Source organism: Hyla sarda, chromosome 8 (assembly GCF_029499605.1).
Source record: "Hyla sarda isolate aHylSar1 chromosome 8, aHylSar1.hap1, whole genome shotgun sequence".
Taxonomy (NCBI): Eukaryota; Metazoa; Chordata; class Amphibia; order Anura; family Hylidae; genus Hyla; species Hyla sarda.
Window position 1 is genome coordinate 169,927,374 of NC_079196.1, and position 14,323 is coordinate 169,941,696.

Consider the following 14,323-nt stretch of genomic DNA (forward strand, 5'->3'; position numbering starts at 1 on the left):
TGGGATGGACATAAAGAGGTAATTAAAATGGCTTTTTAAGAGGACCAGTCAGTCAAAGGGCAAAATGTATTAATATACTATGTCCTTACATGACTTGCCGACTCTCTGCCAACTAACCGACAGTACACATGCTCTGGATGCAGTTAGTGCTTTTCTACATTTGTACAAATGTATACCACCACAACACTAAACCAAGAATCCATAGGAAAAGCAACATTTTCTGATTGCATCATATGACAGACGGTTCCTCCAGATGGTCAAACTAGTATAAAGGGGTTATCCACCATAAGGTGACTTTACTGTTACGCCGAGCGCTCCGGGTCCCCGCTCCTCCCCGGAGCGCTCGCTTCTCTCTCGCTACCGCAGCGCTCCGGGCAGCTCCACTGACCCGGTGCGCTGCGATACCGTCTCCAGCCGGGATGCGATTCGCGATGCGGGTAGCGCCCGCTCGCGATGCGCACCCCGGCTCCCGTACCTGACTCGCTCTCCGTCTGTCCTGTCCCGGCGCGCGCGGCCCCGCTCCCTAGGGCGCGCGCGCGCCGGGTCTCTGCGATTTAAAGGGCCACTGCGCCGCTGATTGGCGCAGTGGTTCCAATTAGTGTGTTCACCTGTGCACTCCCTATTTATACTTCACTTCCCCTTCACTCCCTCGCCGGATCTTGTTGCCATTGTGCCAGTGAAAGCGTTTCCTTGTGTGTTCCTAGCCTGTGTTCCAGACCTCCTGCCGTTGCCCCCGACTACGATCCTTGCTGCCTGCCCCGACCTTCTGCTACGTCCGACCTTGCTTCTGTCTACTCCCTTGTACCGCGCCTATCTTCAGCAGTCAGAGAGGTTGAGCCGTTGCTAGTGGATACGACCTGGTCACTACCGCCGCAGCAAGACCATCCCGCTTTGCGGCGGGCTCTGGTGAAAACTAGTAGTGACTTAGAACCGATCCACTAGCACGGTCCACGCCAATCCCTCTCTGGCACAGAGGATCCACTACCTGCCAGCCGGCATCGTGACAGTAGATCCGGCCATGGATCCCGCTGAAGTTCCTCTGCCAGTTGTCGCCGACCTCACCACGGTGGTCGCCCAGCAGTCACAACAGATAGCGCAACAAGGCCAACAGCTGTCTCAACTGACCGTGATGCTACAGCAGCTACTACCACAGCTTCAGCAATCATCTCCTCCGCCAGCTCCTGCACCTCCTCCGCAGCGAGTGGCCGCTTCTGGTCTACGACTATCCTTGCCGGATAAATTTGATGGGGACTCTAAATTCTGCCGTGGCTTTCTTTCCCAATGTTCCCTGCACTTGGAGATGATGTCGGACCAGTTTCCTACTGAAAGGTCTAAGGTGGCTTTCGTAGTCAGCCTTCTGTCTGGAAAAGCTCTGTCATGGGCCACACCGCTCTGGGACCGCAATGACCCCGTCACTGCCTCTATACACTCCTTCTTCTCGGAAATTCGAAGTGTCTTTGAGGAACCTGCCCGAGCCTCTTCTGCTGAGACTGCCCTGTTAAACCTGGTCCAGGGTAATTCTTCCGTTGGCGAGTACGCCGTACAATTCCGTACTCTTGCTTCAGAATTATCCTGGAATAATGAGGCCCTCTGCGCGACCTTTAAAAAAGGCCTATCCAGCAACATTAAAGATGTTCTGGCCGCACGAGAAATCCCTGCTAACCTACATGAACTCATCCATCTTGCCACTCGCATTGACATGCGTTTTTCCGAAAGGCGTCAGGAGCTCCGCCAGGATATGGACTTTGTTCGCACAAGGCGTTTTTTCTCCCCGGCTCCTCTCTCCTCTGGTCCCCTGCAATCCGTTCCTGTGCCTCCTGCCGTGGAGGCTATGCAGGTCGACCGGTCTCGCCTGACACCTCAAGAGAGGACACGACGCCGCATGGAGAATCTCTGCCTGTACTGTGCCAGTACCGAACACTTCCTGAAGGATTGTCCTATCCGTCCTCCCCGCCTGGAAAGACGTACGCTGACTCCGCACAAAGGTGAGACAGTCCTTGATGTCTACTCTGCTTCTCCACGTCTTACTGTGCCTGTGCGGATATCTGCCTCTGCCTTATCCTTCTCTACTATGGCCTTCTTGGATTCCGGATCTGCAGGAAATTTTATTTTGGCCTCTCTCGTCAACAGGTTCAACATCCCAGTGACCAGTCTCGCCAGACCCCTCTACATCAATTGTGTAAACAATGAAAGATTGGACTGTACCATACGTTTCCGCACGGAGCCCCTTCTAATGTGCATCGGACCTCATCACGAGAAGATTGAATTTTTGGTCCTCCCCAATTGCACTTCCGAAATCCTCCTTGGACTACCCTGGCTTCAACTCCATTCCCCAACCCTGGATTGGTCCACTGGGGAGATCAAGAGTTGGGGGCCCTCTTGTTTCAAGGACTGCCTAAAGCCGGTTCCCAGTACCCCTTGCCGTGACTCTGTGGTTCCCCCTGTAACCGGTCTCCCTAAGGCCTATATGGACTTTGCGGATGTTTTTTGCAAAAAACAAGCTGAGACTCTACCTCCTCACAGGCCTTATGATTGTCCTATTGACCTCCTCCCGGGCACTACTCCACCCCGGGGCAGAATCTATCCTCTGTCCGCCCCAGAGACTCTTGCTATGTCGGAGTACATCCAGGAAAATTTAAAAAAAGGCTTTATCCGTAAATCCTCCTCTCCTGCCGGAGCCGGATTTTTCTTTGTGTCCAAAAAAGATGGCTCTCTACGTCCTTGCATTGACTACCGCGGTCTTAATAAAATCACGGTAAAGAACCGCTACCCCCTACCCCTCATCTCTGAACTCTTTGATCGCCTCCAAGGTGCCCACATCTTTACTAAACTGGACTTAAGAGGTGCTTATAATCTCATCCGCATCAGAGAGGGGGATGAATGGAAAACGGCATTTAACACTAGAGATGGACACTTTGAGTATCTGGTCATGCCCTTTGGCCTGTGCAACGCCCCTGCCGTCTTCCAAGACTTTGTTAATGAAATTTTTCGTGATCTCTTATACTCCTGTGTTGTTGTATATCTGGACGATATCCTGATTTTTTCTGCCAATCTAGAAGAACACCGCCAGCATGTCCGTATGGTTCTTCAGAGACTTCGTGACAATCAACTTTATGCCAAGATAGAGAAATGTCTGTTTGAATGCCAATCTCTTCCTTTCCTAGGATACTTGGTCTCTGGACAGGGACTACAAATGGATCCAGACAAACTCTCTGCCGTCTTAGATTGGCCACGCCCCTCCGGACTCCGTGCTATCCAACGTTTTTTGGGGTTCGCCAATTATTACAGGCAATTTATTCCACATTTTTCTACCGTTGTGGCCCCTATCGTGGCTTTAACCAAAAAAAATGCCAATCCCAAGTCTTGGCCTCCGCAAGCGGAAGACGCCTTTAAACGGCTCAAGTCTGCCTTTTCTTCGGCTCCTGTGCTCTCCAGACCTGACCCTTCTAAACCCTTCCTATTGGAGGTTGATGCCTCCTCTGTAGGAGCTGGAGCGGTCCTTCTACAAAAAAATTCTTCCGGGCATGCTGTTACTTGTGGTTTTTTTTCTAGGACCTTCTCTCCGGCAGAGAGAAACTACTCCATCGGGGATCGAGAGCTTCTAGCCATTAAATTAGCACTTGAGGAATGGAGGCATCTGCTGGAGGGATCAAGATTTCCAGTTATTATTTACACCGATCACAAGAACCTCTCCTATCTCCAGTCTGCCCAACGGCTGAATCCTCGCCAGGCCAGGTGGTCTCTGTTCTTTGCCCGATTTAATTTTGAAATTCACTTTCGGCCTGCCGATAAGAACATTAGGGCCGATGCTCTCTCTCGTTCCTCGGATGCCTCGGAAGTTGAACTCTCTCCGCAACACATCATTCCTCCTGACTGCCTGATTTCCACTTCTCCAGCCTCCATCAGGCAAACTCCTCCAGGAAAGACCTTCGTCTCTCCACGCCAATGCCTCGGAATCCTCAAATGGGGTCACTCCTCCCATCTCGCAGGTCATGTAGGCATCAAGAAATCTGTGCAACTCATCTCTCGCTTCTATTGGTGGCCGACTCTGGAGACGGATGTCGTGGACTTTGTGCGAGCCTGCACTGTCTGTGCCCGGGATAAGACTCCTCGCCAGAAGCCCGCTGGTTTTCTTCATCCTCTGCCTGTCCCCGAACAGCCTTGGTCTCTGATTGGTATGGATTTTATTACAGACCTACCCCCATCCCGTGGCAACACTGTTGTTTGGGTGGTCGTTGATCGATTCTCCAAGATGGCACATTTCATCCCTCTTCCTGGTCTTCCTTCAGCGCCTCAGTTGGCTAAACAATTTTTTGTACACATTTTTCGTCTTCACGGGTTGCCCACACAGATAGTCTCGGATAGAGGCGTCCAATTCGTGTCAAAATTCTGGAGGGCTCTCTGTAAACAACTCAAGATTAAATTAAACTTTTCTTCTGCATATCATCCTCAATCCAATGGACAAGTGGAAAGAATTAACCAGGTCTTGGGTGATTATTTACGACATTTTGTTTCCTCCCGCCAGGATGATTGGGCAGATCTTCTACCATGGGCCGAATTCTCGTATAACTTTAGAGTCTCTGAATCTTCCTCCAAATCCCCATTTTTCGTGGTGTACGGCCGTCACCCTCTTCCCCCCCTCCCTACTCCCTTGCCCTCTGGTTTGCCCGCTGTAGATGAAGTGACTCGTGATCTTTCCATCATATGGAAAGAGACCCAAGATTCTCTTTTTCAGGCTTCATCTCGCATGAAAAAGTTTGCCGATAAGAAAAGAAGAGCTCCCCCCATTTTTGCTCCCGGAGACAAGGTATGGCTCTCCGCTAAATATGTCCGCTTTCGTGTCCCCAGTTACAAACTGGGTCCACGCTATCTTGGTCCTTTCAAAGTCTTGTGCCAAATTAATCCTGTCTCTTACAAACTTCTTCTTCCTCCTTCTCTCCGTATTCCTAATGCCTTTCATGTCTCTCTTCTTAAACCACTCATCATCAACCGTTTCTCTCCCAAGTTAGTTTCTCCCACTCCTGTCTCCGGTTCTTCTGACGTCTTCTCGGTGAAAGAGATACTGGCCTCCAAGACGATCAGAGGAAAAAAGTTCTTTTTGGTGGATTGGGAGGGCTGTGGACCTGAAGAGAGATCCTGGGAACCTGAGGACAACATCCTAGACAAAAGTCTGCTCCTCAGGTTCTCAGGCTCTAAGAAGAGGGGGAGACCCAAGGGGGGGGGGGGTACTGTTACGCCGAGCGCTCCGGGTCCCCGCTCCTCCCCGGAGCGCTCGCTTCTCTCTCGCTACCGCAGCGCTCCGGGCAGCTCCACTGACCCGGTGCGCTGCGATACCGTCTCCAGCCGGGATGCGATTCGCGATGCGGGTAGCGCCCGCTCGCGATGCGCACCCCGGCTCCCGTACCTGACTCGCTCTCCGTCTGTCCTGTCCCGGCGCGCGCGGCCCCGCTCCCTAGGGCGCGCGCGCGCCGGGTCTCTGCGATTTAAAGGGCCACTGCGCCGCTGATTGGCGCAGTGGTTCCAATTAGTGTGTTCACCTGTGCACTCCCTATTTATACTTCACTTCCCCTTCACTCCCTCGCCGGATCTTGTTGCCATTGTGCCAGTGAAAGCGTTTCCTTGTGTGTTCCTAGCCTGTGTTCCAGACCTCCTGCCGTTGCCCCCGACTACGATCCTTGCTGCCTGCCCCGACCTTCTGCTACGTCCGACCTTGCTTCTGTCTACTCCCTTGTACCGCGCCTATCTTCAGCAGTCAGAGAGGTTGAGCCGTTGCTAGTGGATACGACCTGGTCACTACCGCCGCAGCAAGACCATCCCGCTTTGCGGCGGGCTCTGGTGAAAACCAGTAGTGACTTAGAACCGATCCACTAGCACGGTCCACGCCAATCCCTCTCTGGCACAGAGGATCCACTACCTGCCAGCCGGCATCGTGACATTTACTACTTACCTGTCAGGCAGTAATGGACATGCTGAGAAAAGATCTGTGCTTGCCTTGGGGCTAAATGGCTATGTTGTGAGTCCACCATAACGCTGCTGATTTATTTTTGTGAACTGCCTGTTGAAGTTCCCTCCCTCCAACTACAAGTCTCAGGATCCTATGTTTGTGTGAGTTTACTTTTCTTCCTACCACACATCAGTCACCCCACTCTTTGCAGCACAGCTGAGCTATGTGTGCTGTTAAAGAAACTACAATTCCCTGCAGCCCTGAGGAGAATGATCTCCTTCCCACCCAGTGGTTGCTCCACCCATTGAAGCAGACAAGCTCCATTTCAACACCTGACTAGTGATGAAATGTCTTGGGCCATCCTGCAACCTGGGAAAACTGGAGATGACACTAATTTTGTAAGCTGCTAAAAATTAAAATTGTTGAAAAGATACCATAAGAATTGCGAGACCAGCCATCAAACATAGGTACAGACACTATATTATGAACTACACTAATTTTACAGCCTCTGTTGCATAGTCAAATAAAGAAAATCCTGGAATACCTCTTAAGGTTCAAAACAGTTCTGCTCTGCAGAGCATATGACTTTGTTCCGCGGTGTTCCACAACCAGTCTGCTCAACACCACAACACGCATAATGCAAATGTTTAACCAATGAAAGTCTATGGGCATGCAGACATATACAGTATGTTGATAGAATTTGCTGGTGTATATGATGAATGCTGACCCCAAATATGGATGCCAACCTAGTCTAAGTGATATGAATCTCCAGAGCTGCACTTAGCAATGGGGGCTAAAATATAGGAGGAAATCCTTCATTATCATAAAGTTTCCATAAAAGAGATTCTTGAGACTGTGTTCAAACATTGCGGATGCCGCAGTGAATGTCTAAATGTGGTGAGCAGTTGGGACCAGACACCAATGGAAGAATGATGGTGAACAATGGCTGCATTCACATTACATTTAGGCACTACGGCTACCATGGTTTTAAGTCTGGTCACAAAACCTGATATGGGACAAAAAAGAGCTGACCGGAGTCACAGTGCTTTGCAGAATGCATTCTGGCACATATTACATGCTAAAATACAAGATGCAAAATGTGTGTAATGTGACCGCCTGTGTTTTCAATGGGAATATATGACACAATTTACATTTGTAATGTGGGTCTTCAGTATTGCAGCTATATTTATGTATGGTAAATTCTGATGGGCTGTCTTCTAGATAATTAACTGAATTACTCTTTGAAAAATGGATGGAAGACAAATGAACTACTGACCAAATATGGATGCAATACAGATGAAATATGGATTCATCTATATTTTAATCACTCTCATTTTACGTTAATGGGTGTTTTCCATCTGCATGTCTATAGTCCAATAGATTAACATAAGCTATTTATTGCAGTCCGCAAAAAACTGAAAGAATATGGAGGCAAAATATGCATGTGTAGAATGGTCCGGTTGTAGACTTATAGCCTCCATTGCTAATAGGTAAATATGCTCTTTTTGTGCAATAGAAGCAGGAGCTAGCTCTCTAAGCTTCCCCTGCCTCCATCCCCTCTGTTGTCATATGCCTGCCAGAGAGAATATGTATATTCATTGGTGGGCAAACATATGGCAGCAGGGGAGACTGAGAAAGGGAAGCTCAGAGACCTAGCTCCTGCTTCTATTGCGCAAAGAAGCGCATTTGAATATTGGCAACAGAGGCTTTAAGCCTACAACAGGACCAGGGATTGGAGTGAGTAATACATTATTTTACTCAGGTTTACCCCCACTATAACCCTGTGTATTGGGTTTAATGTGTGTGAACTAGTGGTCCGTTACCCTTTAAAAACCTCAAATTTACAAGCATAGTTATTAGAGCAATAATGCAATTTAAAAACATAAAATATACCATATTATGATATAACTTAACGCCTTTATATAGTGACACCTACTGGAGTTGATGCTACAGTTAATGCATACTGGATCTCCATAAAACATACTTCATCTTCTATTAAGCCTATGCTTTAACAAAATATATGTGGTATTCAAGTACAAGTACATTTCAAGCATTATAGTGATCTCAGGGTAGTCAGTGAGTTCCAACATACTTGTCTAAAGTTCTGCTGTCATCATGGTACTCAGGAAGCACACTGAGATCTGGAGGGGAGGCGGTCATAATGTCCATGTTTAGAGGTAATGCTTCCCCATTGGATCCCACAACTTCTAGTCCTGTAAGGCCAAGGTAATGCTGGTCTCCCCATGTCATAGTAAAATTTAATTGAAGACCTAAAAAAGAATAGTAACACTAATTCCTAGTTCCAAAGACAATAAAAAGACATACAAGCATAAGAAAACAAGTTAAAAGGTAAGCTATAGATTTGATTCCGGCACATCCAGCTTTCCTACATATTTGTTAAAGCAAGAAACAAAACAGGTTGGTGGTCTAACCTCAAGGTCTGACTAAAACACAATATATGAGTATCAGCTGAACTCTCTGACCATCCAGCATGTGGTGGCCTCCTAACTCTCCTATGATGGCAGACGTTGAGGATAAGAAGGAATGGGCAAGATGGATTTTAATTGCTGATCCTTTTGTTCTTGGGGAGATGAGATACTACTAGATGTCTGCCAGTATTTTTATTTTCGGCAAAGAAAAGCATATAAGTGTATATAAAGGATACAAAGAAAGATCCAGCGGGATATGTTTCCATAAAACTTGTGTCTTTATTGCTTCCTTTAAAACAGAGTCCACACAGTATGGGCAGACATGGAGCTGACACATTTTGGTTGCCACTGACCTTAATCATAGTTGGGTTTATGATAAAGGTCAAAGGAGATCAAAAACCATTTAGATCTAAGTCTGTCCATTCTGTGTGGACATTGTTTTAAACCAAATCAATAAAGACCAAAAGTTTTTTGGAATAGTTTCCTGCTGGAACTTTCCTTGTATCTTTTATTTAACTATTGAAGATGCGACTTCAGGTCACCTGTGCAGGATAACATTTGCGGATGAGGTCAGAGCTAGTCTGTACCCTTGAACATTGAGTCTATTTTTTCTTCATGTATGTGTTTGGGGAAACTGGAAAAGATAGTTGCTGGCTGAACACACAAACATTTGGCTGGCAGCTATCTTAAGTGTATGGGTAGTTCTAGGTTTTGTGGAGGATTGTAATCTACAATTTAATCAACACTAACTATATAAATTTTAGCACAATGGGACAGGTAAAAAAAGCTGTAGCTCTTAAAGTAAACTTAGACTAGACAGTCTATAAATGCAGCCTAGTCTAGGGGCTCTAATATATAGGGCAATTATTAGTCAAACAGCCCGATATCATCATATGTAATGGGGAAAGTGATCAAATGACCAACAAGAAAACACTAGTTCGTCGGTCATTTTGACCTGTCAAACAAAATCATTGGCTGAATGTAGCAAAGGGCCACATGAATGATCCTCCCTGCCTGAGCCATGTAAAGACTACAGCATCGGGCCGTCTAATAGGGCCTTACATCTACACCATTAGTTAGTTGCCAAGGAGCTGTCTCCCCTTGTCAAGCTATTCACAAAAGTGTCTTAAGAGGGTCTAACATACATAAGAAATGTAGAGCAAACCAAGTAAGCCCGTTTTTTGGCACACAACTGTATTTCTCTGTCCAGGTACATACATTTTTATGATATATGAGCAAATATATATGTCAAGAAGAGTGCTGCACATAAATACCAATCTATGTCCAGTAAGGAGACCGGTTTATGTTTCAGTTACATTATATTCTACCAACAATACATTTTAATAAGAAACTATCCCTCCAGATCCCATTCTCAGACTATCACTTTTTTGTCTGCCTGACAACTATTGCTGGATGTACCATAAGAGTCTATTCACAGAGACAGGATCCGCTGCAGATATAATGCTACAGATTTTAATCTAAATGATTCAACATGGCTTTAAATCTGCAGCAAATCCTGTATGTGTGAATACACCCTAAATCGATTATAAGAAGAAAAAACTAAGATAGTATAAGAGCACCATAATCTTAGATATTCACACATGGATATTAACATTATCAGCAGCAAAACACACATTGGTATGAATAAAAACCATAAAATATACTTACATTTTCCAATGTAAACACCTGGTATAGTACTAGAGAGATTTAGAGGAACAGATGTTTCGGTTTTCTGCTCAGAAGCCTATAAAGATAAAAAATGCAACCGATAAGAAACTAATGCTCCTTTACAGTTTATCTATTAAAAGAGAACCTGCCATGTTGAACATGAAGTCTGATCTGTGAGCATTCGGTCATAGTGCAGGAAATGCTGAGCAGAATGATCTATAAAGTTTTGTGAGATAAGACTCATTATAACTTTTATTTTATTCATAACCACAGGAAAAGAGTAGCTCTCGAATAGAAGATGCAGGTGGTACCAGTGATCGGGATTATGGATGTCAATCCAATATAGAGAAAAAATATCGCAGCACTTTCCAACAGGGTGAAAAACAGAAAAAACTGTGTTATTTACCCATACGTAATGACAAAAATGGCAACCCTCTCACACACTCCGAAGCTCGTGCCCAGCACCGTGCGACTCCATGTACTCAGCATTTAGGACAAATTTCATTGATCGTACAAAGTGACACAATCTAGCAACATGCACATCTCAGGCAGAAATGCAGAAATATATTGGGGGGGGGGGGAATTTATCTAAACCTGTGTAAAGGAAAAGTGGTGAAGTTGCCCATAGCAACAATCAGATCGCTTCTTTCATTTATCACAGGCCTTTTTAAAAATTAAAAAAGCAATCTGATTGGTTGAAATGGGAAACTGTAGCACTCTTTCTCTACACAGGTTTTGATAAATCTCCCCCCTTGTTCTGGCATGATTTATATCACAATATATATAGTAAATTTGAGTAGCAAATATATATGACAAAGTCATACATATTTACAAGTAGTGTATAGGACATTATTTTCTAACCCATATACAATACACAATATAAACAAGTATCAGGTGATAAGCAGAGATCAACATGTATTAGAATGAAAACCTATACAGTACATAACTTGGCGTGATACAATCTATTATGAAGGTGGGGTGCGTCAGAATGTAACCTGCATGTCTGTGGTGCCACATGCTTTTCTCCACTCGACAGAGCAGTACCACATGTTACAATATTTTAATTGACAAGAAGCATCTGAATGGAAAACAAAATGTGGACAGAGCTCCTCTGTAACAGTATGTTACACTTTTACATCACACCACGTTTTTGCAATACAGTTCCCGTATCAGGTTTTTGAACAGATTCCTCAAAACTGGACTAAACTGTATCAAAACGTGTGTACAAATATTAACCTGTATAGAGAAAAAAACCATATAAGGTTTGAAAAGCGATGTCTGGTTGCATCCTCTTTTCGAGACTCACTGGTACCCAGAGGTGGTAGGGTGCATTCACACCATGTTTTTGCAATACAGTTCCTGTATACATTTCCAATGTGGGAACCGTATTGAAAACCATATGCCAAACAATACATCCAATTGCATCCATTTTGCATCTTGCACGGTTTTGATACACGGCAGGACAAGTGTCTGCTAAAGTCAGCATTTCCCTATAAAGTACCAGTGGTTCAGCATCTGCTACTTAAAACTGTGCATTGTGCCATCCCTCTATTATTCCTCCTGGAAAAGTAGAAATAAATAACTGACGTTGTATTTTCTCCTTCATCTTCTGACACATCATAAAAATTTCAAAACAAAATGTCAGCGCCATCAAACCCGTTCAGTAACAGTCACTGGACATCTCTGACACGACCTATACAAAGACCATTGAAATTGATGACAGTGAGCATAGAATGTGTCAGGTATTTTTACGGATAACAAACTGAGTTGTACCCAAAGGGGTCTGGTTGCTTTGAAGTATTGGAAATCAGCAGAGGAGCCTAATATGTGATCTGCTAACATGTGTCTATGCTGTGTCAAAACATACTAAGCATATCCATATTGAACAGTAACTCAGAGGGTAGTCTATGAAAACCTGATCATACACTTTAATAAATTGGAGTAAGGAAGGATTGATCCATTATTGATTTAACAATATGCACTAAAGACTTTGCTAACATAGAATTCTACTGTTTGAACCTTTGACACAGTGTAAAATTGTCAGGGTTAGGTGCAGGTTTCTGAATAAGTATCTTATTTTTTAGTTTTTTTTTTTTTTTTTTAAAGCTTTAAATGGAATTATAGTGTGTTCTCATAGCCAGCAATTAAAATATTAACCCCATGTTTTTTCTTGCAATTTTTTTTCTTTGCAGACTAAGTGTATTTTATAATAGAATTTTTTTTTTATTTGTTCTCTACAAAAACATATAAGGGTTTGTTTCTCACTCAGTCAATCGCGCTGGAAACATCTGTATACCTTCTACAGTATATCTACTGTATAGTACACTATGTAGCTCTATACAGTTTGCATAGTGCTGTGTAGTATACACTAGAATCAACAACTCCTCATTGCGTACGGTCTTCTCCAAAAAGCAGAGAATGGGGAAGGTATATGCACAGTGGGGGACATTTATTAATCTCTTTTTACTTGCATATTTTTATTTTTTTTTACTTAGTGATTTCTAATGCCTTGTCTTTGTAGGCCACTTCACATGTAGTGGTCAATAGTTTATAATTTGCCATTTTTTTTAAATATACAAAATTACAACACAATGGTTGAAAAAAAAAAAAAAAAGCAAATATAAACCACCTTCAGTGCTGTGCTACAAACCTGCTTTACAATGTGAGAAATGGTGTTGTGAAGTTATTTTTTTGTTTTTGTTTTGGTGGACTTGAGCATTATTTATCACACATAGTGAAACTAAATGATAAATGATGTGCATGTCCACCAAAAAATGCGCAACAAAAGTGCCTTCAAAAATTACATACAGAACAAATCTTTTCAGATATTTCAAATTGTGGTGCACCATAACTTTTGGCTTCTGACAAGGGAAACCAGACGTAACGTAAGTGTGCTTTTGTTCACTTTTTAATTTTCTTTCTTTTTATTTTTTTTCTGCCAGAAGACCGGATTATATTGCAAAGAAGATAGTTTATCAAGACAACACGAGTAATTGATAACTGGTACTCTAGGACCAGAATGATAAAGGTATCCCTTGGTGAACAATTGTAAAATATATAGAAAGAGAAAATCACCAATAAGGCATAAATAATCAAAATATAAATTTACTTCAATATAAAACTTGTACAAAGTGTTGACCAAAAAATTAGGGAGGGAAGTGGGGATACAGGTGAGTGCCTACACTGGAAGTCCTACCTATCTAGATAAGGCTCCTCAATCTAAGTGTGGATAGGGATGGGAAATAATTAGACAATACTACATATACAAATAGGTGAGCCTCTCTTGCCAACGCGTTTCGCCTTTATGGATGCACAGGCTCATCAGGGAATGAGAGGATATCACATATATACACAAAACAGATGTTAGTATAATACATAAACAAACCAACACTTAAATAACAAAAGATGAAAAGATACACGAGTAGATATTATAGATTAGGTCACTGGGTAAGTATGCGTCTCAGCTAATCAGATAGAATGTTAGTCACGATAGTATATGTCTTCGCTATACAGACAGGATGTTCGTCTCAGTCAGTGTGGTGTCAGTATATATAGACAGAGTATGATACAATATACAGGCCATATAGATCACATAGTTGTTCCTCAGAAAGACAACTTGGTGTGTGTGTGTGTATATATATATTGGATTCCACTTCTTAGAGGATATTTGATACTGATACAGCTGAATGGTATTTCAACTGATAAGAGCCGGCATATAAATAGATGAATAAAGATACGAGGGTAGAGGCAGCCCAGAATAAGCCCTAGATAACTTATTCAATGTTGGAGTGATGTCTGCTGCCACGTTACCATTGCCGGTAAGCCCCGGTAAACCTGTATTTCCGTGGCTTGACAGCACTTACATCAGAAATTTACATCCTGTGCAGTCAAGCTAACAGCTAACAATGGGAGTCATCAGAAAAAGAGGCATCACAACCGGTGAGGGACACATAACTGACACTTGTTTATTGTTTTTATAGCAACCCCTGAAAGTGTTAATAGCCCCAGGCCACCTATTTAAATGAATGGCAATAGTGTGCAATGTAGCTACTTTGACAAACTATAGGCTCGTTTCCAATCACTTAGTATTTTGGAGCCATTGCATAATTAGATAAGGAAAAAATATGTACTCGAGCCAAACCTCTTGACGAGAGCTAAATATACAGAGCTTCTGTCCTTTACTGTAAATCAAAAATCATTGGAAAATTGCAGATGCAGATTTTTACTACATTATTTAAAATGTGTCTTAAGCTACAGCTGCTTCTTTCACCCTTACTAGATC

The 14,323-nt window shown here is 43.6% G+C and overlaps 1 protein-coding gene and 1 long non-coding RNA gene across 5 annotated transcripts in view; one reads left to right on the forward strand and one right to left on the reverse strand.

Moving 5' to 3' along the window:
• Positions 1–10,546, forward strand: part of LOC130285043 (uncharacterized) — a 46,221-nt gene extending 35,675 nt beyond the window's left edge. The window contains exon 3 of the long non-coding RNA XR_008847229.1: positions 10,315–10,546. This is a non-coding gene — a long non-coding RNA (uncharacterized LOC130285043). The remainder of the gene's footprint in view (positions 1–10,314) is intronic.
• Positions 1–14,323, reverse strand: part of KATNIP (katanin interacting protein) — a 235,219-nt gene that overhangs the window by 90,623 nt on the left and 130,273 nt on the right. For all 4 annotated transcript variants that reach the window (XR_008847228.1, XM_056536142.1, XM_056536141.1 and 1 more), the window contains 2 exons: positions 10,042–10,117; positions 8,037–8,214 (listed from right to left, as the gene is read on the reverse strand). Coding sequence is in view for 3 of the 4 variants with exons in the window: in XM_056536142.1 (XP_056392117.1) it covers positions 8,037–8,214; positions 10,042–10,117 (254 nt within the window). In the remaining variant the exon portion in view is untranslated. The remainder of the gene's footprint in view (positions 1–8,036; positions 8,215–10,041; positions 10,118–14,323) is intronic.